This window comes from Dendropsophus ebraccatus, chromosome 4 (assembly GCF_027789765.1).
Source record: "Dendropsophus ebraccatus isolate aDenEbr1 chromosome 4, aDenEbr1.pat, whole genome shotgun sequence".
NCBI lineage: Eukaryota > Metazoa > Chordata > Amphibia > Anura > Hylidae > Dendropsophus > Dendropsophus ebraccatus.
In genome coordinates this window covers 77105558-77133049 of record NC_091457.1, presented here as the reverse complement: position 1 = coordinate 77133049, position 27492 = coordinate 77105558, and the positions used below count along the sequence as shown (strand labels likewise).

General features: G+C 44.7%; 1 protein-coding gene across 1 annotated transcript in view; it reads left to right on the top strand.

The window, feature by feature from the left end:
- LOC138788313 (serine/threonine-protein kinase Nek11-like) overlaps window positions 1-27492 on the top strand; it is a 271682-nt gene that overhangs the window by 158650 nt on the left and 85540 nt on the right. Inside the window, exon 7 of the mRNA XM_069966064.1 lies at window positions 25917-25995. Coding sequence (XP_069822165.1) covers window positions 25917-25995 — 79 coding nt within the window. The remainder of the gene's footprint in view (window positions 1-25916; window positions 25996-27492) is intronic.

Genomic DNA, 27492 nt, shown 5'->3' with positions numbered 1-27492 from the left:
ATAGTGCTGCAGGTAATTTGATTCCCTTATAGAGTATAGCTCTACATCTTTGTACTTGACAGTACTTGACAATATTGACAGTGGTGCTGAGAGCCCACCAGTGGAATAGATTTTGGGGGTGCATCCCACAGTTACTGAACATGAAATTATTACCTGGTTACTTTTAGGTCTCATGCACATAAACACATGCACGGCTTAAAGGGGTTGGCCACTTTATAGTAATGGTTTAGTGTATAATATTGGTAAGTGTACGCACAGCACTTACAGACAGCAGCTCTCTGTGTACCTCATAAAGCTAAAATCAGACTCCCCTCCTCCAGGCTGTGCTGCCCTGCTCTGTGGTGAGTCTGTCCTTAAGAAAGCTTACATAGAAAAGCATGTGACCATGTCCCACCCCACAGTGTCCACCACTGAGTCTGTATATGTCTATGGAGAGCGCTGGGGGGTGGGACATGGTCACATGCTCCTCTGCTCCCCCCCCCCCCACACACACACACACACAAGGCTCCGACTGTGCCACAGAAGGGTCTGCCCACCCCTCTGTAGGCCAATCCGAGCCTGAATATTGAATTGGGGAATGGGGTGGGTGGGGGTAATTTTTATTACATAAGTAGGGAGATTTGCCACTTCAGAGTCTTGTAGAGTTTGGTGTTATGGCCAAACCCAGATTGTCAACCAGATTGATAGCCAGGTGAAATATGCAGCAGCGTGCTCCACTTCCTGGCCAGTCAACCAATCCCAGCTATAACTGTCTGGGCAACATGTCAAAAGTAATGCTTAAACTCTTTTAGTAATTCATATGTAGGCAGTATCGAGCTATAAGACCTCTGCCCTGCTGAGTCTGACTCCTCTTTATACTTGAGGTTGACAAAGATACTGAATACAGAGAGAATGATAGCTAAGAGCTTTGCCTCAGGGACCTCCCCACAGCCTGCGAGCACTGTGTATCTACAGTGCTTCTCTAAGGTTCCCCAGAGCCTTACAGCTCTCTTAGAACATCCTAGGATCAAACCAGCAGGCATTTCCGCTCATAAATGCCAAGCAGAGACGGACAGTGCTAGCTTTATTACCAAGCCTAAAGCACTGAGTGCCTGCAGCCTAGTCAGCTTAGGAACATACAAAGAAGTATAAAACAAGGGGGAGGGTCACCGCATTGCTAATTTAAGAACTGGGCAAAAGGGACACAATTCTCACTCTGACAGTAGAAAACTAGGTCGAAGCAATGTGCTTGTGAAGTCTAGGAAATCTATTAGAAAATGATAAGAGGCTCCAGGTGACGTGCGGAGGTGGAATGGCAAAAAAAGTAAGAACCCTTTATATGCCAGTGACTCTTGCAAGACTTTGATTTGTTACTGGTTGCTACAAAAGATCACTTGGTACAGATTTACTATTCCGAACTGTGACTGTGATACCAGAAGTAAAGCAGCTAGACATCTGAGTGTTTGCAGCATGAACATAAATCTTGTATTGTTGTGGTATCCCACTACGGATGCTGTCTAGAGCACCTGAATAACTCATTCTTTTAGGTTAACAAAGTGGGAGATGTAGTATTGTATTTTCCCCACTAGGTGTCACAACCATTTTATGTTTTTTATGCACAGCTTAAAGGAGTAGTGCGGTGTTTAACATTTATTCACTAAATGACACACATTACAAAGTTATACAACTTTGTAATGTGTGTTATTAAAGTGAATAACTATGCTCAGCCAATCGCAGCTGAGCAGCTGATGACCCGGCACAGGGGGGCCGGCATGAGGGACGGCTGGAGCGGTCCGGCCAGCCTCCCGAAGATGGTGTCGTTAACCCAAGATGGCGGACGTGGTCGACAGCAATTCAGTAAGTATATCGCATCACACTTCAGGGGTGGGGGGGACATGGGGAAGGGGGCCATTCACTTAAATAACACACATTACAAAGTATAAGAGTCTAGTGTTAACTATTTTATACCATGTTTTTATATGCTGACCAGTCATAGGTGATCTTTCTTTCTAACCTATGATTCTCTCTTACCCATACTCAGTGCCACCACTCACAGGAGGGTTTAGATCTACCCCTGTAGGAGAAGTTATCTTGGTAGAGGAAGTGAGTCAGTTATTAGTTAATTCTCAGAATGAGAGGAATCAAACAGACCCAGTTGCTGCAGGAGTTAGGCTGGGGCCTGGCTACCAAGGAAAAGGTCTACGTATCCTACTGCGTAGGACAGGACAACTGGAAAATCTAGGGAACATGCTACACCCACATAACCGATGACTGGGGCTTGTGCTACCCACCTAGGATGGGTTCTACACAACTAAGGGACATAGGCGGTTCAGAGCCACAAGTAGGCATCTGTGATTAAGAGTTTCCCTCATCTTTTCTCTCTACACTCTTGTTCTGGTGTAGCACTTATACTAAGTTGGGCAGAGCTCCTCTGGCAACTCCTCTCCTCTTCAAAGCACCTACCTCAACAAAGCACTTCTACAAAGCACTTGTTCTACCTTACTGTCAGCAACAACATTTTCAGTGTCAAGATTTGCCCTAACTATATTACGTGTAATGTTCACTTCAAGGCTTATTCAGTAAAGTGTTCTATTTTTGTACTAAACTCTATCTATCTGCTCCTGCACCCAGACTCTATCACAGAGGTGGCCAAGTACCACATTGTAACATACAGAGGTCAGTGATCCCCTTTATTGTTTGTTCTGATTCACCCTCAGCACAACCAATTTACTCCCACTTGCGCTTCTTCCTGCCGAGGAGTGACTCCTTGGCAAGAAGAAGCACAAGTGGGCATGAAACTGCTGTTCCAAGGGTGTACATGCCCTCACATCCACCTGTCTTGCCTCTCTAATGTTCATTGCTGAATAAAAAAGCATCAAGCCTGCAGATTTGGTGAGTGCCCTGTGGTCTTTGTCTTTCATCACTATTGTTTCAATCCTTCAGTATTACCGGGGGCACCACCAGCACAGGCATTATGGCTGCGTAGTCCATCAAACCTAAGGTGCTTTATTACAACAGTGCCAATTACACTCTCTGTGGACACAAAAATAGTATACTTAGCATTGAAGTGCAGGGTTTTAAAAATATTATTTCACAAGGTGCACACAACACAGATCACTTAAGCTGAGTGCTTGTGTTGAGTATATAGATACTCTCAGCCTCTCACTGGTCGATATAGACTTTGGATAATATATACTCTAAGCACAGTCTCTGGATACTTGAAGTTACTTTAGGCTTGACTTGAATAAGAGATAGGCGTTAAGGGGCTACCAAGGGGACCTTGCCTAAGTAGTGCAGAACTCTGCAGAGGTGACCTGGCTGAAGAATACTTGATAGTTAGAGCAGCTGAAGGATATCCTGAATAGCAACTTGGTCACCTGAATAGCAACTTGGTCACATGGCAGAACTTGTTCACCCCAGATGTAGACAAGGTTGGTCCCTGTAATGGTAGTAACCCCACTTTAGGTTTCTAGCAGAACATGACTAGGGTATCAGGTGTGCTGGGGAAAAGTAAGGAGCTGCATGCACACTCTCATTCAGTGTAGGAAGCCACAGTGGGTCCTGGCCTCCAGGCCAGGCCCTGGGATAGTTAACTGCTGGAACAACATTTTCTTGTGTAATCTTTCTCAGGAACATACTGCTAAAACGAGACCCTAAACTAGTAATATTCAGACTAAATACTACTAAAGGGACCCTGTGGTAAGCCAGGAACTTTCTGGAAGGCCCTAGCCTAGGCCTGTGATTGGTGTAAGTGTGGGAGGTACCCAGCTCAAGGATTTGACAGTAACAGTGGAATACAATGGCAATCATTACATATCACAAGTGCAGGGTTCACCCCTTATAATACTTGCACTTTAGGCTGTGTTATGTGCATAAGAAGAAGTGAGATATAAAGTGGTGGAAGCAGTAAAGTACAGACCTTCAGCCCAGAGCATACCTTACAATTGTACCTGACGACAGGTGTGCATAAACAGTAGTGGCACACCTGCTCCGGGACACTACCTTAACTGGATGAACTGAAGAAAGTAGTAAAAATGGTATTAATTGGTATCAGAGGTACAGACAGGCCAATATTGCTGCTGTACCCCCATGCTGGGTCTCCTTGGAGTATTTATAGAATCCAGTGCAAAGAAGAATAGTCCTTAACCCCTCGCCTCTAAAGCCTGTTTTGGCCTTAATGACCAGGCTCATTTTTCAAAATCTGACCTGTCTCACTTTATGCGCTTATAGCTCAGTGATGCTTTAACGTATGCTAGCGATTCTGAGATTGTTTTTTCGTCACATATGACACTTTATATTAGTAGCAAAATTTGGTCACTACTTTGTGTATTTTTTGTGAAAAACATCAAAATATCATGAAAAATTTGAAAATTTAGCATTTTATGAACTTCTGAAATTCTCTGCTTCTAAAAAAGGAAGTCATAGCACATAAAATAGTTACTAAATCACATTACCAATATGTCCTCGTTATTCTGGCATAATTTGGGAAACATATTTTACTTTTTTAGGGTGTTACGGGGCTTAGAAATTTATCAGCAAATTATCACATTTTGTGAAAATTTCCCAAACTGATTTTTTTTAGGGACCGGTTCTTTTTTTAAATGGATTAAGAAGGCTTGTATACTGGAAACCCCCATAAGTGACCCCATTTTGGAAACTAGACACCTTAAAGAATTAATCTAGGGGTATAATGAGCATTTTAACCCTACAGAAGCTGTAGGAAAGTATTCACAATTAGGCCGTAAAAAAATCGAAAATTTAAATTTTCAAATAATATATACGTTTAGATTAAAGTTTCTCATTTTCAAAAGGAACATGAGAAAAAAAGCATGCCAAAATTTGGAACGCAGGTTCTCCTGAATACAACGGTACCCCAGATGTGGGCGTAAACCACTGTATGGGCACACAGCCGGGCTCAGAAGGAAAGGAGCGCCAATTAGCTTTTTTAATGCAGATTTTGCTGAAGAAGTTTCTGAGCGCCAGGTGCATTTGCAGAGCCCCTGTAGTGTCCGCAGAATAGAACCCCCCCAAAAGTCACCCCATTTTCGAAAGTACACCCCTCAAAGAATTCATCTTTGGGTAGGATGAGCATTTTGACCCCACATGCATTAGAGGAAAGTATTCAAAATTAGACAGTAAAAATGAAAAACACGAATTTTTCCAATATGTTTGTTTAGTTTGAAATTTCTCAATTTCACGAGGAACAAGAGAAAAAAAGTACCCCAAAATTTGTAAAGAAGGTTCTCCTGAATACAACGGTACCCCATATGTGGGCATAAACCACTGTATGGGCACACAGCCGGGCTCAGAAAAAGAGGAACGCCAATTAGCTTTTTCAATGCAGATTTTGCTGAAGAAGTTTCTGAGCGCCAGGTGTGTTTGCAGCGCCCCTGTAGTGTCCGCAGAAGAGAAACCCCCCAAAAGTCACCCCATTTTGGAAAGTACACCCCTCAAAGAATTCATCTTGGGGTGTGGTGACCATTTTGACCCCACAGGTATTAGAGGAAAGTATTTAAAATTAGACAGTAAAAATGAAAAATTTGAATTTTTCCAATAACATGTTCGTTTAGTTTGACATTTCTCAATTTCACAAGGAACATGAGAGAATCCGCACCCCAAAATTTGTAACGCAGGTTCTCTTGAGTACAACGGTACCCCATATGTGGGCATAAACCACTGTATGGCCACACAGGAGGGTTTAGAAGGAAGGGAGCGCCAATTAGCATTTTCAGTTCAGATTTTGCTGAAGTAGTTTCTGAGCGCCAGGTGCGTTTGCAGTGCCCCTGTAGTGTCCGCAGAAGAGAACCCCCCAAAAGTCAACCCATTTTGGAAAGTACACCCCTCAAAGAATTCATCTTGGGGTGTGGTGACCATTTTGACCCCACAGGTATTAGAGGAAAGTATTCAAAATAAGACAGTAAAATTGAAAAACTAGAATTTTTCCAATAATATGTTCGTTTAGTTTGAAATTTCTCAATTTCACTAGGAACAGGGGAGAAGCTGCATGCCCAAATCTGTAACGCAGGTTCTTCTGAGTAGAACGGTACCCCATATGTGGGCATAAACCACTGTATGGGCACCCAGCCGGGCTCAGAAGGGAAGGAGCGCCAATTAGCATTTTCAGTGCAGATTTTTCCGAAGAAGTTTCTGAGCGCCAGGTGCATTTGCAGCGCCCCTGTAGTGTCAGCAGAATAGAACCCCACCAAAAGTCACCCCATTTAGGAAAGTACACCCCTGAAAGAATTCATCTTGGGGTGCAGTGAGCGGTTTGACCCTACAGGTATTAGAGGAAAGTATTCAAAATAAGACAGTAAAAATGAAAAACTCGAATTTTTCCAATAATATGTTTGTTTAGTTAAAAATGTCTTAATTTCACGAGGAATGGGAGAAAAAAACGTACCCCAAAATCTGTAACGCAGATTCTTCTGAGTAAAACAGTACCCCATATGTGGGCATAAACCACTGTATGGGCACACAGCGGGGCTCAGAAGGAAGGGAGCGCCAATTTGCTGGAGCAAAACCGCAACTAGTAATAGTTATTAGAATAGAGCAGTTACTAAAATACAATAAAAAATGAGATTACAGGTAATGTGGGGTGGTCACGGGCAACCTGGGGTGGTCACGGGCAACCTGGGGTGGTCACGGGCAACCTGGGGTGGTTATGGGCAACCTGGGGTGGTTATGGGCAACCTACGGTGGTTACAGACAATCTGGGGTGGTTACGGGCAACGTGGGGTGGTAACGGGCAACGTGGGGTGGTAACGGGCAACGTGAGGTGGTTACGGATAAACTGAAGTGCTTATAGGTAATCTGGGAGGGGTACCTGTAATTTGGGGTCGTTATAGGCAATCTGGCGTGGTTACGGGCAATCTGGAGAGGGTCACTGGCAATTTGGGGTGGTTAGAGGCAACGTGCGGTGGTTATAGGCAACGTGCGGTGGTTATAGGCAACGTGCGGTGGTCAGAGGCAACGTGCGGTGGTCAGAGGCAACGTGCGGTGGTCAGAGGCAACGTGCGGTGGTTAGAGGCAACGTGCGGTGGTCAGAAGCAATGTGCGGTGTTTACGTGCAATCTGGGGGGTTACGGGCAATCGGGGCTGATTACGCACCATCTGGAGGGGGTCACTGGCAATTCGGGGTGGTTACGGTCAACATGTGGTGGTTACAGGCAACGTGCGGTGTTATAGGCAATGTGCGGAGGTTATGGGCAACGTGCGGTGGTTAGAGGCAACGCGCGGTGGTTAGAGGCAACGCGCGGTGGTTAGGGGCAACGTGCGGTGGTTAGGGGCAACGTGCGGTGGTTAGGGGCAACGTGCGGTGGTTAGAGGCAACGTGCGGTGGTTAGAGGCAACGTGCGGTGGTTAGGGGCAACGTGCGGTGGTTAGAGGCAACGTGCGGTGGTTATGGGCAACGTGCGGTGGTTATGGGCAACGTGCTGTGGTTATGGGCAACGTGCTGTGGTTATGGGCAACGTGCGGTGGTTAGGGGCAACGTGCGGTGGTTATGGGCAACGTGCGGTGGTTATGGGCAATGTGCGGTGCTTATAGGCAATGTGCGGTGGTTATAGGCAATGTGCGGTGGTTATGGGCAACGTGCGGTGGTTATGGACAACGTGCGGTGATTACGTGCAATCTGGCGTGATTACGGGCAACCTGGGGCGGATATGGGCAAACTGCGGTGGTTACGGGTAATCTGGGGGGGTTAGGGGTAATTTGGGAGTAAACTGCAATTATTACTATAATAAAAAGTGTGTGTTTTATTTTTTTGTATGTTTGTCACTTTTTGTACTTTATACATTAATTTTCACTATATTACTATGATTACTGTGATATTTTCTAGCACAGTAATCATAGTTCAGTGACAGAGACCAAATTGGTCTCTGTCACTTAAAATTTTCAGAGCTGGCTGGTTGTGAAGCGCATGCGCACTTCATAACCAGCCAGGACACCGAAGAAGAAGGAGCTCCAGGAGCAGGTAACGTATATGGGGAAGGGGGGTGACTGAGGGACAGGGGTGACTGGGGGGGTGGGGGGCGACTTGGGGGGCGACACACTGACACTTTTTATCCCCTGTCACCAATGATTTATGGTGACAGGGGATAAAAAGTGCTTCTTTGCACTGGGAACAGGCGATCAGCGGTATATAGTGTATACCGCCGATCGCCTGCTCCGGGACCACACGGGGGGGTCTCCGATCACTGCCCCATGCTCTCCGCTACCTCTGGTGGCGGAGAGCATGGGGCTTTGATCATTTATTCATTTCCATCCCTGCAAACAAACATCGGTTTCGGGGGACGAAGGGGGGGGGCCGGGGGACACTTTAGAAGTGGCGGCGGGAGGAGGCAACGTTCTGCAGCCTCCTCCCGCCGCCCGATCGGCGGGAGAACACAAATCTCCCCATAGACGCTGCGGTCGCATTGACCGTGGCGTTTATGGGGTTAACTGCCCGCGGGGAGCGCGGCTCCCCTCCGGGCAGAGGCAGCGGGAGGATGCTATGTGACATAGCCTCCTCCCGCTGCCCGATCACCATCAGGGACAGCGGGGGGAGGCAGGGAAGCCATGACATTTGGGGAACGTCATGTTGCGGGAACTACTTGTTTTACATGACGTTCCCCAAACGTCATTTTGCGGCAAGGGGTTAATTATGGCAAACAATCATTTTTTGTAAATATTTCTATGCTCTTGGTACAAACAGATTGCCACATCTGAAGGACTTTTTTTTTAAGTGCGTTTATTAAAGAATTTTGCATAAGAAACACAATAACTCATCAACTGTGGTGAAAACATAAATTTCTCTTAACCCCTTAACGACATCGGGCGTAAACTTACGCCCTCGCGCCCTGGTACTTGGCGCATCAGGGCGTAAATTTACGCCCGATGTTTCCCCGATCGCTGCGTGTTCACACACAAAAGATGGCCTGCTATAAATCATAGCAGGCCATCTTAGCTTCTCGGCACGGGGGGTGGTTAACACCCCCGTGCTTACGATCGGCGCTATAGGCTGATCAATTCAGATCAGCCAATAGCGGCGATCGGAACCTTTCCGGGTCATCGGTGACCCGATGACCCGGAAAAAAATGGCGGTCGGTGCTGTCCGAGGACGGCACCGACCGCCATTACTGTAAAAAGTAATGGTGGTCACCGTGCCACCGGCCCGATCGCCGATCAGAGTCCCACAAAATAATAAATACCTGCCCTGGACCCCTCAGCTAGGTAGCGGAGGGGTCCAGAGCAGGTATTTGTACATTACTCACCTGTCCCGGGCTCCTGATCGGCGTCTTCCGGGTTCGCGGCGTCCTCCATCTTTCCGGCGCGTCTTCGGATCTTTCCGGCGGTCCCCGTCGTCTTCTCTCGGCTATTTTCGGCTCCAGCCTCGTCATTTTCCGGATTTTGCGCTCTGCTGCCCTCTAGCGGCTGATATGTGTAATACACGTATCAGCCACTGTAGGGATGTTCAGAATGTAGAAAAAGTTTTGTTTTTTTTTCCAAATTTTTTTTTTTCTATTTTCCGCACCCTATCGCCGCTGAGTGTTGATCAGCATCGCACGAAAGTGCGCTGCTAATCAGCAACTCCTCCTTTTTGGCGTACGGTGGTTTTTTTCTATATTCTACTGCCACGGTCTGCTGATAAGTGCCGCACATAAGTGCGGCATTTATCAGCAACTCCTTTGTTGGCGTAGGTTTTTTTTTAATACTTACTGTAAAAAAAACACGTAAAAAACACTACATTACACCACACTACATTGAATAAAGTTTGACACTACACCACTACATACCCCATATACCAATCCCCGTATAAAGATGGCCCCCAGGGTGTTTTCGGCGTCAGAGGGATACGTTATTATTGCCTCCGACACCGAAACAGCCAGTGAGGATGAATGGGGGGATCCTTCTTTCCTCCATTCATCCTCATCATCCTCATCATCCTGTGACGTGTCTGGGGGTAGCGTAGCGTACGCTGCCCCCCAGACACGTCTTTTCTGCCAGTACCGTCCCAATAAGAGATCACGGTATGGTGTGAAATTCTCCAAACTCTGTGAGAGTACCTCAGGGTACACTTACAGATCCAGGGTACGTGCACACTGCGGAATGGCGAAGGATAACCCTTCGTGCATTCCGCAGCTGGCACCTGCCGGCGGACTGATGCGGGCGCATGTCTCTACCCGTGTCATAGACTCCATGTTATGCACAGGCGGATTCCGTCGTCCATCCAAAGAATGAATACGTTGGACGGAGAGCGGAATCCGCCCGTGCATAGAATGGAGTCTATGACACGGACGGAGACGCGCGCCCGCATCAGTCCGCCGGTGGGTGCCAACTGCGGAATGCACGAAGGGTTATCTGTCGCGATTCCGCAGTGTGCACGTACACTTAGAGTGTATGAAGGAAGGGACACACAAATCCAGCCCCCAGATGCCCCCTCCCCCCCCCCATCCTCGGAACAAGTGGGAAGATCGTCCGGGAACTGATCTTCCCACTGCTGGATAAAGGTCACCACCTGTACGGGGATAACTTTTATACCAGCACCCCCTCTTCCGGTCCCTCGCTGCCCTGTAGCTTGCGGCACGATCCGAACATATCAGAAGTAGTAATAGCGCCCTAATATTTAGCAGCCATGGAGCGGACCCAGCGCTTCTGGATATGTGGGACCCCGTATGGCACCAGGACAACATTTTCCAGGTGACGTCCCCCACACTGGAGAAAGGGAGACCCCAGAAGAAGTGCAGAGTGTGGGGTAACAGGGGGATCAGGAAGGACACCATTTACCAGTGTGACACCTGTCCTGATCCCCCCGGCCTCTGCATACTGGATCGCTTCAAGGTGTACTACACGTCATCGGGGTTCTACATTATCTAAATTCTGTCCCTTATTCCTATTTCAGGGGTCACGTTGATCCGGGGATTATTCTGATCGCCATTATGGAGTCGGAAAGGAATTTTTCCCCAGTGATGAGCCTACTGTCGTCTGCCTCACGAGGGTTTTTTGCCTTCCTCTGGATCAACACAGGTTGAATTTGATGGACACCTGTCATTTTCAACCTTATAAACTAATAATTGGCCTAATACCCCCAAATAAATAATAATTGTCCCTTTTCCCCAGCTAAGTAGGTATGGCTGCCATTCCCATTAGAGGATGCTATGATGCAATTACAAAGCCTCTGTGCGGCCAGGACAGTAGAAACCCCCCACAAGTGACCCCATTCTGGAAACTACACCCCATAAGGAATCTAACAATGGGGGCAGCGGGGATATGGCCCCCTGGTGACGGCCACATTTGGGACGTGAAAATGAAAAAAAATTGTATTTTTTATTTTCTCGGCATATGTTCTACGTAAGTGACTGTCACCAGTGGGGTCCATATCCTCACTGCACCCCTTGTTAGATTCCTTATGGGGTGTAGTTTCCAGAATGGGGTCACTTGTCGGGGGTTTCTACTGACCTGGCAGCACAGGAGCTTTGTAATTGCGACATGGCCTCCATCCTCCATTCCAGCCTCTTAATGGCGCTCTGTCCCTTTGGTGGCTTGCCCTGTGCCCATATGGCACATTATGCCCACATATGGGGTATTTTCGTACTTAGGGGAAACTACCCTACACGTTTTGTGTTCATTTTCTTTTTTAACCCCTTGTGGAAATGGAAAAAATCAAGGCTAGACCAACATTTAGTTTAATTTTTGTAAAGTTTTTACTCTAAATCATTAATCTTTTCATGATTTTTTCATTTTCACAAGGGGCTAAAAGATAAAAAAAAACAATAAATGTGTAGAGCAATTTCCCCTGAGTACGGAAATACCCCACATGTGGACATAAAGCGCCATGCGGGTGCAGGGTAAGCCTCCGAAGGGAAGGAGCGCCATTTCATTTTTAAAGGCTGGATTTGAATGGAATGGATTTCGAGGGGCCATGTTGCATTTAAAAGGCCTCTGTGTTGCCAAGACAGTTGAAACCCCCCACAAGTGACCCCAATATGGAAACTACACCCCTCAAGGAATGTAACAAGGGGTGTAGTGAGCATATGGACCCCACTGGTGACTGGCACAAATGTGGAACAATGTGGCGTGAAAATAAAATATTACATTTTTTACACTATAATGTTGGTTTAGCCTTGAATTTATCATTTTCACAAGGGGTTAAAAGAGAAAAAAACACACAATATGTGTAGAGCAATTTCCCCCGAGTCCGTAAATACCCCACATGTGGACATAAAGCGCCATGTGGGCGCAGGGCAAGCCTCCGAAGGGAAGGAGCGCCATTTGGATTTTGGAGGTTGGATTTGGCTAGAATGGATGATGAACGCCATGTCGCATTTACAGAGCCCTTGTGCTGCCAAAACACTGGAAACCCCCCAGAAGTGACCCCATTCTGGAAACTGCAGCCCTTAGGGAATCTAACAAGGGGTGCAGTGAGGATATGGACCCCTTGATGACGGGCACATTTGTGCCATAAAAATGAAAAAATTTAATTTTTTACTTTTACGTCACATTGTTCCACATTTGTGCCCGTCACCAGTGGGGTCCATATGCTCACTGTGCCCCTTGTTAGATTCCTTGAGGGGTGTAGTTTCCAGAATGGGGTCACTTGTGGGGGGTTTCCAGTGTTTTGGCAGCACGAGGGCTCTGTAAATGCGACGTGGCCCTTGAAATCCTTTCCAGTGAAATTCAGCTTCCAAAAGCCAATTGGCGCTCCTTCCCTTTGGAGGCTCGTCCTGCGCCCCCTTAGCACTTTATCGCCACATGTGGGGTATTTCCGTATTCGGGAGAAACTGCGCTACACATTTTGTGTCTTTTTTTTCCTCTTATCCCTTTAAGAAAATGAAAAATTGAAGGCTAGAACAACATTTTAGTGTAAAAAATAAATTTTTCTTTTTTCACGCCATATTGTTCGGAAAATCTGTGAAGCACCTGTGGGGTCCAGATGCTTACTGCACCCCTTGTTACATTCCTTGAGGGGTGTAGTTTTCTAAATGGTGTCCCTTTAGGGGTGTTTTTTAGGTTTTGGCACCCCAGAGCCTCTGCCAACCTGAAGTGGTACAGTCATAAATGACCAAATATAACGGAGGCATTAAAATTCACTAGGCGCTGTTTTGTATCTGAGGCTTGTGGTTGCGTCAAATAGCGCAATAGGGCCACATATGGGGTATTTCTATAAACTGCAGAAACGGGGCAATAATTATTGGGGTGCATTTCTCTGGTAATATGTTTATAATTATGAAAAATATTGGATTACAATAAAATCTCTGCACAGAAAATTAAAATTTTCAAATTTCTTACACACTTAGCTTTTATTTCTGTGACTCCCCTAAAGGGTTAAAACACTGTCTGGATATGCTTTTGCAGAGTGTGGGGGGTGCAGTTTCTGAAATGGGGTGCTTTGTGGGGCTTTCTAACATACAGGCCCTTCAAATACACTTTAAACCTGAACAGGTCCCTAAAAATATCTGATTTTGAAATTTTACTGAAAATTTGGAAATTTGCTGCTAATGTTTTAAGCTTCCTATCGTCTAAAAAAAATGAAAGATCGTTTAATAAATGCCGCCAACATAAAGTAGACATGTTGCTAATGCTATTTAATATATAATTTATGTGGTATAGCCAATTTCTGTATACGCAAAAAAGTTTCAAAGTTGGAAAAATGCAGTTTTTCACATTTTTTCACATTATTTGGGTTTTTTTCATAAAGATTCATTATGAGTATCGACTCCAATTTACCAGAAATGTAAAGTACAATATGTCACGAGAAAACAATCTCAGAATCAGCCGGATAGGTAAAAGCATCCCGAAGTTATTAATGAATAAAGTGACACTGGTCATATTCATAAAATTTGTCTCTGTCATTAAGGCCATTTCAAGCTCTGTCCTTAAGGGGTTAATTATTCCTGACAAGCATGTCTGTGGTGTCAAAAATCTGGACAGAACGTTTAGCACTGACAATTGTCCCTGGTGCCCTGAATGTCTTTGTAATGAAAATCATTGTCACAGGGGAGGAAAATAGCAATGCTGACTGTCCACCTCAGTAATGTGAGCTCCATCTCTGCTTTTCTTTCAGTGGTTAACGGTATTCTATTTGTAGAAGGAAAAAGAAAAACTCTCATCTACATTCTTGTAAAAATAAATGGTAATAGACACCAATTCAATAATCCACACCATTGTGTAATATTTATAGCTGGCTTGTACTCTCTGGGTTTTCTCATTTCTGTAATCAGTACCTGGAGGATCTATACTTGTTATAATTATGATATTTGCAGAATCCCTTTCATGTGTGTTTTCATGTGAGCATCTGAGAGCCGACTGCTGATCAGCATATATTTTGGCCCACTTTTGTATTTTGACACTTTTTCACAATGATACTTTGTTTAAAGGACAACTCCCGCGGGACCCCCAAAAAAAAAAAAACACAGACACACACAGACACCATACTCACCATCTATCCGGTGACGATCACCACTCGATTCGCCCGCCGTCCGCCTCTCCGTCGCCGCCGTCCGCCATCCAGCGATGTCTCCGACTTCCGGGTCCAGGGGATGGAAAAGGCTGCCAGTGCGCTTGCGCACCGGCAGCCTTTTCATTGGCTAGAGCGCATCACATGGCTTCCAGCAAGCTCAGCCAATCAGGGCTGAGCAAGCTGGAAGCCATGTGATGCGCTCCAGCCAATGAAAAGGCTGCTGGTGCGCATGTGCACCAGCAGCCTTTTCATCCCCATTCACTTTGCATGAAGACGTCGAGGAGGAAGAAGACCCGGACCGCCCCTCGGCTCTGACGTCGTCGTCACCAGATGCCGCCCCGGAGAAGAGGACCGTGACGATCGTAATAGGTAATGTATACATTCTTTAACTTCCGGGGTGGGGGGTCGGGGGTCCGAAAGTGGGGGAAGGGGGCCAGGCCGGGTATTTAACCACATTACAAAGTTATATAACTTTGTAATGTGTGTTAAATGAGCAAAAAAAAATTTTGTGGGAGTTGTCCTTTAAGTTATCAAATACAAATGCAGTGTCAGACCTATGAAGAAGCTGTTTTGAGATATGGTGTGTGGATAAGAGCAGATATTTCCTGACTGGTCAATAGAGAGTGGTGATCAATATGTGAATTGAAAGGCAAAATGATCATATAGAGAGCAAAAGCAAAAAGCGAATTACAAGAACTCTTAAGCGAATCTCAAGCACTCTTGGGTCCATCCGAACCAGAACATGCATCGATTGATTACCGGTGGCTAAAGAAGTTAGATGCAGCCCTAGGGAATCCTGGAAAATATGGATACAACTTATGGCTATGTTCACACTATGTATGTGTGCGGCTGTATTTTTTATGCGGCTGGAAATGTGCGGCTGAAACTACGGCCGTGGGAAAAAATAGACATGCGGCTGAAAACATACGGTAATTTACTTGGAAATCTGGTTCAACTAAAAATAACAAATAAAATCTTTAGAAAGTGATGCAAACACCTCTGGATGCATCTGGGAAAGCAGGGAAACAGTTTACAGGAATCGCTATTACCGGGGTTTGCGATCCTCTGCAGTATGCCGATGCCGATGCCATCTCATGGTTAATATATTTAATTAATAAAACACATTTTTGTTGTAATAAAGTCCCTTTCATTGTTCAATAATTAAATTTAAACGAATCCATCATTTTGCAATTAAATATACTGTTAAAATAAATATATATATAAATAAATGTATATTTATATATATATATTTATTTTTTGACAGTATATTTAATTGCACAATAATGGATTCGTTTAAATTAAATTATTGAACAACGAAACTGATTTTATTACAACGAAAATGTGTTTTATTAACCCCTTCTCCCAATATGACGTCCAGGGACGTCATGAAAAGCAGTGGCAGAGCGCATCATGACGTCCCTGGACGTCATGGCTTCCCTGCCTCCCCCCTCTGTCCCTAGGTGAGATCGGGCAGCAGGAGGAGGCTATGTCACACAGCATCCTCCTGCTGCAACTGCCCGGAATGAATTAGTGATCAAAGCCCCATGCTCTCCGCTACCGGAGGTAGCGGAGAGCATGGGGCAGTGATCGGGGACCCCCCCGTGTGGTACCGGAGCAGGCGATCGACGGTATATACTATATACCGCCGATCGCCTGTTCCCAGTGCTGATCAGCACTTTTTATCCCCTGTCACCATAAATCATTGGTGACAGGGGATAAAAAGTGTCACCATGCCCCCCCCCCCCAAGTCGCCCCCCACCCCCCCAGTCACCCCCCCTTCCCCACATACGTTACCTGATCCACGGAGGTCCGTCCTCCTCGACGTCCAGGCTGATTCTGAAGTGCGCATGCACTCCATAATCAGTTATCTCAGAAAATTAAAAGTGACAGAGACCAATTTGGTCTCTGTCACTGAACTATGATTACTGTGCTAGAAAATATCACAGTAATCATAGTAATACAGTGAAAATTAATGTATAATGTACAAAAAGTGAAAAACATACAAAAAAATAAAACACACACTTTTTATTATAGTAATAATTGCAGTTTACTCCCAGATTACCCCTAGCCCCCCCAAATTACCCGTAACCACCGCAGGTTGCCCATATCCACCCCAGATTGCCCGTATCCGCCCCAGATTGCACGTATCGGCCCCAGATTGCACGTAATCAACGCACGTTGCCCATAACCACCGCACGTTGCCCATAACCACGGCACATTGCCCATAACCACCGCACATTGCCCATAACCACCGCACGTTGCCACTAACCACCGCATGTTGCCACTAACCACCGCACGTTGCCCATAACCACCGCACGTTGCCCATAACCACCGCACGTTGCCCATAACCACCGCATGCTGCCCATAACCACCGCACGTTGCCACTAACCACCGCACGTTGCCCATAACCACCGCACATTGCCCATAACCACCGCACGTTGCCTATAACCCCCACACATTGCCTATAACCACCACACATTGCCCATAACCACCGCACGTTGCCCATAACCACCGCACGCTGCCTGTAACCACCCCAAATTGCCAGTGAGCCCCTCCAGATGGTCCGTAATCAGCCCCCAATTGCCCGTAACCCCCCATATTGCACGTAACCACTGTAACCACCGTAACCACGTTGCCTCTAACTCACACACGTTGCCAGTGACCCCCTCCAGATTGCCCGTTACCACACCAGATTGCCGTAACCACCCAAAATTACATGTACCCACCCCTGATTACCTATAAGCACTTCAGTTTATCCGTAACCACCCCAGATTGTCTGTAACCACCCCATGTTGCCCGTAACCACCGCAGATTGTCTGTAACCACCCCATGTTGCCCATAACCACCGCAGATTGTCTGTAACCCCCCAGGTTGCCCCTAATCACATGTAATTCCCACCAGATTGCCTCTGACCACCGCACGTTGCCTATAACCACCACACGTTGCCTATAACCACCACACGTTGCCTATAACCACCACACATTGCCTATAACCACCGCACGTTGCCCATAACCACCGCACGTTGCCCATAACCGCCGCACGTTGCCCATAACCGCCGCACGTTGCCCATAACCACCGCACGTTGCCTGTAACCACCCCAAATTGCCAGTGACCCCCTCCAGATGGTCCGTAATCAGCCCCGATTACCCGTAACCCCCCATATTGCACGTAACCACCGCACGTTGCCTCTAACCACTGCACGTTGCCTCTAACTCACACACGTTGCCAGTGACCCCCTCCAGATTGCCCGTAACCACACCAGATTGCCGTAACCACCCAAAATTACATGTACCCACCCCTGATTACCTATTAGCACTTCCGTTTATCCGTAACCACCCCAGATTGTCTGTAACCACCCCATGTTGCCCGTAACCACCGCAGATTGTCTGTAACCACCCCATGTTGCCCATAACCACCGCAGATTGTCTGTAACCCCCCCAGGTTGCCCCTAATCACATGTAATTACCCCCAGATTGCCTCTGACCACCGCACGTTGCCTCTGACCACCGCACGTTGCCTCCGACCACCGCACGTTGCCCCCGACCACCACACTTTGCCCCCGACCACCACACTTTGCCCCCGACCACCCCAAATTGCCAGTGACCCTCTCCAGATTGCCCGAAACCACCCCAAATTACAGATTCCCATCCCAGATTACCTATAAGCACTTCAGTTTATCCGTAACCACCCCACATTGCCCGTTACCACCCCACGTTGCCCGTTACCACCCCACGTTGCCCGTAACCACCGCAAGTTGCCCGTAACCACCGCAGGTTGCCCATAACCACCCCAGATTACTCGTAACCACCCCACATTATCTGTAATCTCATTTTTTTATTGTAACTGCGCTATTCTAATAACCATTACTAGCTGAGGTTTTGCTCCAGCAAATTGGCGCTCCCTTCCTTCTGAGCCCTGCTGTGTGCCCATACAGTGGTTTATGCCCACATATGGGGTACCGTTGTACTCAGGAGAACCTGCGTTACAGATTTTGGCGCACGTTTTTCTCCCATTCCTCGGAAAATTGAGAAATTTTAAACTAAACGAACATATATTGGAAAAATTCGAGTTTTTCATTTTTACTGTCTTATTTTGTATACTTTCCTCTAATACCTGTGGGGTCAATCAGCTCACTGCACCCCAAGATGAATTCTTTGAACTGTGTACTTTCCTAAATGGGGTGACTTTTGGGGGGGTTCTCTTCTGCTGACACTACAGGGGCACTGCAAACGCACCTGGCGCTCAGAAACTTCTTCGGAAAAATCTGCACTGAAAATGCTAATTGGCGCTCCTTCCCTTCTGAGCCCGGCTGTGTGCCCATATAGTGGTTTATGCCCACATATGCGGTACCGTTCTACTCAGAAGAACCTGCGTTACAGATTTTGGCATGCAGCTTCTCTCCTGTTCCTCATGAAATTGAGAAATTTCAAACTAAACAAACATATTATTGGAAAAATTCTAGTTTTTCAATTTTACTGTCTTATTTTGAATACTTTCCTCTAATACCTGTGGGGTCAAAATGGTCACCACACCCCAAGATGAATTCTTTGAGGGGTGTACTTTCCAAAATGGGGTGACTTTTGGGGGGGTTCTCTTCTGCGGACACTACAGGGGCTCTGCAAACGCACCTGGGGCTCAGAAACTTCTTCAGCAAAATCTGAACTGAAAATGCTAATTGGCGCTCCCTTCCTTCTGAGCCCTCCTGTGTGCCCATACAGTGGTTTATGCCCCCATATGGGGTACCGTTGTACTCAGGAGAACCTGCGTTACAAATTTTGGGGTGCGGATTCTCTCATGTTCCTTGTGAAATTGAGAAATTTTAAACTAAACGAACATATTATTGGAAAAATTCGTGTTTTTCATTTTTACTGTCTAATTTTGAATACTTTCATCTAATGCATGTGGGGTCAAAATGCTCATCCTACCCAAAGATGAATTCTTTGAGGGGTGTACTTTCGAAAATGGGGTGACTTTTGGAGGGATTTTATTCTGCTGACACTACAGGAGCACTGCAAACGCACCTGGCGCTCAGAAACTTTTTCAGAAAAATCTGCATTAAAAAAGCTAATTGGCGCTCCTTCCCTTCTGAGCCCGGCTGTGTGCCCATACAGTGGTTTACGCCCACATATGGGGTACCGTTGTACTCAAGAGAACCTGTGTTACAAATTTTGGGGTGCAGATTCTCTCATGTTCCTTTTGGAAAGGAGAAACTTTAATCTAAACATATATATTATTGGAAAATTAAAATTTTCGATTTTTTTACGGCCTAATTGTGAATACTTTCCTTCAGCCCCTGTAGGGTTAAAATGCTCATTATACCCCTAGATTAATTCTTTAAGGTGTCCAGTTTCCAAAATGGGGTCACTTATGGGGGTTTACAGCATACAAGCCTCCTAAATCAACTTAAAAAAAGAACTGGTCCCTAAAAAAAATCAGTTTTGGAAACTTTCACAAAATGTGATAATTTGCTAATAAATTTCTAAGCCCCATAACAGCCTAAAAAAGTAAAATATGTTTCCCAAATTATGCCAGAATCAAGAGGACATATTGGTAATGTGATTTCGTAACTAATTTATGTGCTATGACTTCCTTTTTTAGAAGCAGAGAATTTCAGAAGTTCATAAAATGCTAAATTTTCAAATTTTTCATGATATTTTGATGTTTTTCACAAAAAACACACAAAGTAATGACCAAATTTTTCCACTAATATAAAGTGCCATATGTGACGAAAAAACTATCTCAGAATCGCTAGCATACGTTAAAGCATCACTGAGCTATAAGCGCATAAAGTGAGACAGGTCAGATTTTGAAAAATTGAGCCTGGTCATTAAGGCCAAAACAGGCTTTAGAGGCAAGGGGTTAATTAAATATTAATTAGTACAGGAAGCTCCAGTAAGCCGTTAATTCATATTGCCGGCAATAGAGCATTCTGTACTAATCATCACTTTACTTTAATTAAAACATCAAATGTTTCTTCTAATTATGTTATCACAATAGCATTATTAGAAGAAACATTTAGAATTATATGTGCGCCCAGGCTGATTGGCTGATCGGCTGAGCGCACATATAATTAGCGGGTCCGCAGCACAGTGACTTCATTGTGCTGCGGACCAGCGAAGAGGACACATCGGGGTGAGTATACAGCTCTCCCCACCCCCTCCCCAGCACTGCACCCCTCCCAGCAAGGAAGGGGGGTCACTTAACCCCTTCCTTGCTGGGATGGGTGCAGTCTGACATCAGTCTGGCCCCCAAGGGGTTAAGGGGGATGCAATACATCCTCCCTTAACCCCTTGGGGGCCAGACTGTAAGCAGCGATCTGTAAAGATGCTGCATACTGTAAGGTGCACAACACCACTCACAATGATGGGTGTTGTGCTCCTGTTTGTGTGTTTTTTGTGTGTTTCTCCCTTTTTGTTTTTCAGATATCGGTATCCTGTGGATTACGTCGGATTCCGTGGACTACGTCGATGACCAGCGGTTGTTTGGTGTTTTTTTTTAATAAAATGTTCAATGAGGGGTGTGGGGGTGTTTTTATTTGAATAAAAAAAAATTTCACTTGTGTGTTGTCTTTATTTCTTTACTTTATAGACTTAGTAGTGGAAGCCGTCTAATAGACGGAATCCATTACTAAGTCGGGGCCTAGTGTTAGCCGGTATAAAATGGCTAACACTAACCCCCTATTATTACCCCAGTACCCAATGCCACCAGGGGTACTGGGAAGAGCCGGGTGCCAGTGGTCCCGGAGCGTCAAAATTGGTGCTCCTGGACCGGGCGGCAGCAGGCTGGTAAGATTTAGGCTGGGGAGGGCCTAAACCAATGGCTCTTCCCACCCTGGTGTTACCAGGCTGGTTATAAAAATAGGGGGGACCCTATGCGTTTTTTTTTTTTAAATAAATAAATAATTTAAAAAAAACACATAGGGTCCCCCCTATTTTTATAACCAGCCGGGTTAAAAGCCAAGCGACAGCAGCCTGGTAACACCAGGGTGGGAAGAGCCATTGGTTTAGGCCCTCCCCGGCCTAAATTTTACCAGCCAATTTTGACGCTCCGGGACCACTGGCACCCGGCTCTTCCCAGTACCCCTGGTGGCATTGGGTACTGGGGTAATAATGGGGGGGTTAGTGTTAGCCATTTTATACCGGCTAACACTAGGCCCCGACTTAGTAATGGATTCCGTCTATTAGACGTCTTCCACTACTAAGTCTATAAAGTAAAGAAATAAAGACAACACACAAGTGAAAAATTTTTTTTATTGAAATAAAAACACCCCCACACCCCTCATTGACCATTTTATTAAAAAAAAAACACCAAACAACCGCTGGTCATCGACGTAGTCCACGGAATCCGACGTAATCCACAGGATACCGATATCTGAAAAACAAAAAGGGAGAAACACACAAAAAACACACAAACAGGAGCACAACACCCATCATTGTGAGCGGTGTTGTGCACCTTACAGTATGCAGCATCTTTACAGATCGCTGCTTACAGTCTGGCCCCCAAGGGGTTAAGGGAGGATGTATTGCATCCCCCTTAACCCCTTGGGGGCCAGACTGATGTCAGACTGCACCCATCCCAGCAAGGAAGGGGTTAACTGACCCCCCCTTCCTTGCTGGGAGGGGTGCAGTGCTGGGGAGGGGGTGGGGAGAGCTCTATACTCACCCCGATGTTGTCTCTTCACTGGTCCGCAGCACAATGAAGTCACTGTGCTGCGGACCTGCTAATTATATGTGCGCTCAGCCGATCAGCTGAGCGCACATATAATTCTAAATGTTTCTTCTAATAATGCTATTGTGATAACATAATTAGAAGAAACATTTGATGTTTTCATTAAAGTAAAGTGTTGATTAGTACAGAATGCTCTTTTGCCGGCAATATGAATTAACGGCTTATGGAGCTTCCTGTACTAATTAATATTTAATTAATAAAACACATTTTCGATGAAATAAATTCAGTTTCGTTGTTCAATAATTTAATTCTAACGAATCCATCATTGTGCAATTAAATATACTGTCAAAAAATAAATATATATATAAATATACATTTATTTATATATATATTTATTTTAACAGTATATTTAATTGCAAAATGATGGATTCGTTAGAATTAAATTATTGACCAACGAAAGGGACTTTATTATAAAGAAAATGTGTTTTATTAATTTAATATATTAACTATTAGAGGCATCGGCATTCGGCATCATTGCCGGCTATTTTTGAAGTACTCCGTACGGGCCGCCTGTCAATCCACGGCCGCGTTTCCAGCCGCAAACAATGGTCTTGTTCATTTTTTACGGGTCCGTTTACGATCGGGCCGTAGATTCAGACATAGTGTGCACTGTGCAGCCGTATATCCTATACTTTCCAGCGTACGCATGAACCACCAAAAATACCGCCGCACAATTACAGCCGCAAATACAGCCGCACAGTTACATAGTCTGAACCTAGCCTCAAGCTGTATCCATGTTTTCCAGGCAGCTTTAGGGTTGCATCCAACTTTTTCAGCCACCAGTAATCAAATGCCACATGTTCTGGTTCAGATGGATACGAGAGTGCTTGAGATTCGCTCATGAATTGTTTGATATAGTCATATATTCCTGTGTTATATTTGCAAGTATTTAAACAAAATTAAATAAAAGTTCTGTAAATATATGGAGTTCTTGGGATAGGGTGTGCACACTTTTTTGTACTGGCTGAAGATGTTTTATTGGCAGAGCATGAGGCTTGTCTACGAGAACTTACCAAGAGAGCTCAACGTTGACATCATAGGGTCAACCCTCTCTGCTGTTTCATGCCACCACACAATGCACTCCTGGGACTAGATAGTCTACTACTGGTTTGTGCCACAACCTCTTAAACTTTAGAAAAGGGCACCATGCCCTCAAAACTTGTCCACATTGCCCATGGTTAATGTACTGTAGATGTTGCCAAACATAGTTGGCAAACCAAAATTGGCAATATATATCAGTTTAAAATAAATCCTTAACAGGCACAGGTCCTTGATATTAGGAATATATCAGGACATAACAGAAAAAGTTTTTTTTATTTCAGATATATACAAATCTAAAGTCATGTACCGACAGTCTCACCCAGCAATGCTCACTAATGTGTTTACATAATGTATTAGACTCTGCTTGACTGGCACCTCAAAAACTTTTGATGCCGCAGGCAATTGATTACAGTACTTTGCCAAATGTTTGCACCAGCCCTGCCCCTACCTATAAATTTGACAGCTACTAATATCTGGGTCACTTAAAATAATTTACCCCCGAGTCATAAAGCTGCCAGCCAGACTCCAGTAATGAGGCCTTAGATTTGCGCCACTGACTGTGTATAATTGTTACATCTTCCACAATCACTCTACTGAGCGGAACAATTATGTTTGCACTTAATTGCATTACCAGACGCCCTAAAAAACACATCTCTTACAGGGCAAACCTCTCATTTGCAGCAACTGACATCAAGCAATGTAAGGTCTACTGAACCATGAGATAGCAAGACAGTATAGGAACAGGAGAGCATAAAGTTCTATATTAGGCAACTAATGTCCATGGAAATTTTAGTGGTGATCATGCATGGCAGTTCAGTAGATAGATCATGTTATTTGGGAGAATTTAATTCATGCTTATCAGTGATCTGAAAATTTTACAGTAAAATAGGCATCCAATTCAGATCCCTAGCAACGATAGGTTATGGGCTGTATAAATATATATTGAATAATAATTGCATAATCTGTACCATGTGCAGATTGAGCATATGCAGATGATGTCAAAGTACCCATGAAACAGTATCTGCAAAGAAACCCATGCAGTAGTATCTCCAACATGTGTCCCACCACCTGTCATTAGGGCTGAAAGGGAGTCAACTGTTTTGGATACTACAGTATCTGATTGCATCAAGATAAGGACTTCTTCTACTTTGGACTTATTGGTATTTATAAGTTCATCTCTTAATCCAACTGTGGTCCTAGACCAGGGCAAAGATAAACTAAAGTCTCACTGAGATATGGATATATAGTAGCCAGTGGAGTAGCGATAGGGGTCGCAGAGGTCGCTGCTGCGACTGGGCCCACATGCTCACCACCTCCTATCACGCTCCAGTTGTCCCGAATCAGATGTGATAATGACAGCTGATTCGGTGCAGTTAGCAGGTCTGCAGGCTGCTCTAGTCTCCTATTCCTATAAAGCTGTATCACCAATCGCTGATACAACTGAATAGCCGATTTCTGGCAGGAAACAAGGAGACCTGTGCTTCCTCTCCTGCCCCTCTGCAGAGAAGAGGCCAGAGCACCCAAGATGAGCAGGAACCTGGAGAGGTGAGATTATCTCTAGAACTACAACCCACATAATGCCCAGTTAACAGTTCCTAATGAGAGTTGTAGTCTTGCATCCTGTGGCTTTCCATGTTGCAGTACTACAACCCCCTTTATGCCCCGCTGACATGTGCATGATGAGAGTTGTTGTTTTGCAGCATGTGGCCACCCAGGTTGCATAACTACCACCCCATCATGTCCTCCTGACAGTTCATGATGGGAGTTGTAGTATTGCAACCTGTGACTCTCCAGGTTGCAGAACTACAACACTTATCATTCCTTGCTGACAGTTCATGATGGGAGCTGTAGTTTCAGAGAAGACATCACCCCTGAATCACTGTATTTAACTGGTTATTTTGCCGCTGACTGCGTCTGATTGGGGGGGCAAGCTAAAATCTTGCACCAGGGCCCATGAGCTTTTAGTTTCGCCTGTGGTCCATGCTCATTAATAATAGAGCCTACTTACTTTCAAGGTCTCAGATAAAGACAGTACCAGAGAAATCAGTTCGGCTGGGTGTACAAATTGACCTTTAAGTGTCAAAATTGATGACCCCATTACACGGAGAGAATATCTGCCAAGTCAGGCAGATCTCTGCCCATGTAATAGGGACAGCAACCAGCAGGCAAGCAAGCAAGCTCGATCATCAGCTGAACGCTGACTTAAAAACATAATCCACCATTGGCCACATATCTCTCTGTGTAAATAGAAATGCACGTTCAATGACTGATTAAAGGAAAGGGCTGCACAATTATTGAGCCTTATAATAGGCTCTGTGAGCGAGCGCTGATCCAGCAGAGCAGCTCTTGCTTACACAGCAAGATAGACCATCTACATCTACAGCCTCGTTCTGAACAACCCAGTAATGTCCACATTTATGCAGGCCTATGTCGTTTTGGAGGCTCACCTGTCTATGTATCCACAAAATGGGACAACTGAGAAGTTGACATGTCTGCTTTAGGGGAAAGTCAGTTGATAAGATTAGCAACATTGATAAAGAATACTGATTAATTTTATAGTATGTATGCTCCTTTTTATGACATTGGTTTGTGAACCCCTTTTCAAAATCATGCTAAAATCAGGCTGCATTTTAGGTTCTACTTCAATAAAGGTTCTTCATAAATAATTTCCACAGTAGATTATCATTTCTATGTCTGAGGTTCTATATATCTTTCTTTGTTATGTTTGCAGAATGCTAAAGAAGGACCCAGAGCTTCGTCCGAGTGCCAAAGAAATCCTACAGTTTCCTTATGTAACTCATAGAGGACGGGTATGTATTTGGCTTGTATCTCAAGATGATTATTATATATCAGGATGCTGATGTCCTAATCAGACATCACCTGCATGCATGTGTATGTTAGCATCCAGTAGAAATTTAACCAATTGCTCATATAGTTAATGGAAGTATTCACCGACAATTATAGATAGAGTAGAAGACAGTCATTCCTGTTCTGTATGTGAACCACAAGTCGTATGCAATTAGAAAAATATTCAGTCTCTTTGAGAGCTTGCTTGGGTTCTTGCTTCAGGATTTAATTGCTGCTGGCGTTCTTCTCTCTGCCATCACGTTTTGATGTGATGGCTAGAAAATGAAACAGAAAAAGACAAAGGAATCCATGAAAGTTTTCAGTAAAAGAACAGGCTTGGTGGGGGGTAGAAGCTGCAAACCTGTAGGAAATTGCTGTCCATGGTGCTGTTTCAAATTTCACATTTCACTATCAGGGAAGTTGGCTTTGTAGGTGTACTACTAAGGAATAATAGATGTCAAAATTGTGATATTCTGCACATTTATTAACATTAGGTTGTAAATTATTGTATCTACTAACACATACACTATAGCTACCTAACATGACCTAGACATTATTACAATACAAATTTACTACACAATATATTGTTATAAGGCACTACATCCTCCAGCATGTCTGAATATATTCTTAATCTAAGTGTAATATTCTCTGGGGCATGATTTGGAAGTCATTATTGACCCAAAAATGTGACTGACCCGTCATTGACACAAAAATTTTAATTTTTTTCTACCCATAGCAACCAATCACAGCTCAGCTTTCTTATTGTAATGAACTCTGGTTTGGTCTCAGGAAGATTAATGAATCTGGACCACTATATCATATTTGCCTATATTTAATGTTTATGTAAGTTTACTTTCAAAATCACCAGCCACCACAAAGATCATGTAAAGTTACACCTAATGTTAGTGCATGATATAGCACTGTGAAGTGCAAGGTGCAAAAAAAATCCATCCTTCATGGATATTTGGTCAAAGGCCACAAGTTGCATGTGACTTTGCTTCCACAGACCTCAATGCATGTCATGTGTGACCGTGACTTGCTTGTGACTTGGTTATTTTGTAAAAAACACAGTTGCAATTGTAATAAACTCATGTGACATCAACTTGCACAAAATATTTTGGCTGCGCATGATCATCAGTGCTAGGCTAGCTGGGGCCGGTTTTGCAAAAACCGTCAACCTTGTGTGGATTTCTTATATAACAATGTGGAGAACACTGTAAATAATATGCTGAGAATGGTATGATCGAATATAAAGTAGACAGCTAAAGGGGATCCTGTGAAGATAAACCAGTTGTCAATCAAAGGGGTCAGGTGAGAAGTAGAATTGTTCTGGTGAACAGGCGGCGCATAGTCAAGGAAATTGCAAGAGAATTCAGTGCTTTTTTGTGGCATTTTCTGGCCTCCAAAAAAACACCAGAAAAACTGTTGTGTCACCAGAAAAACTGTCATTTTTTGGGCAT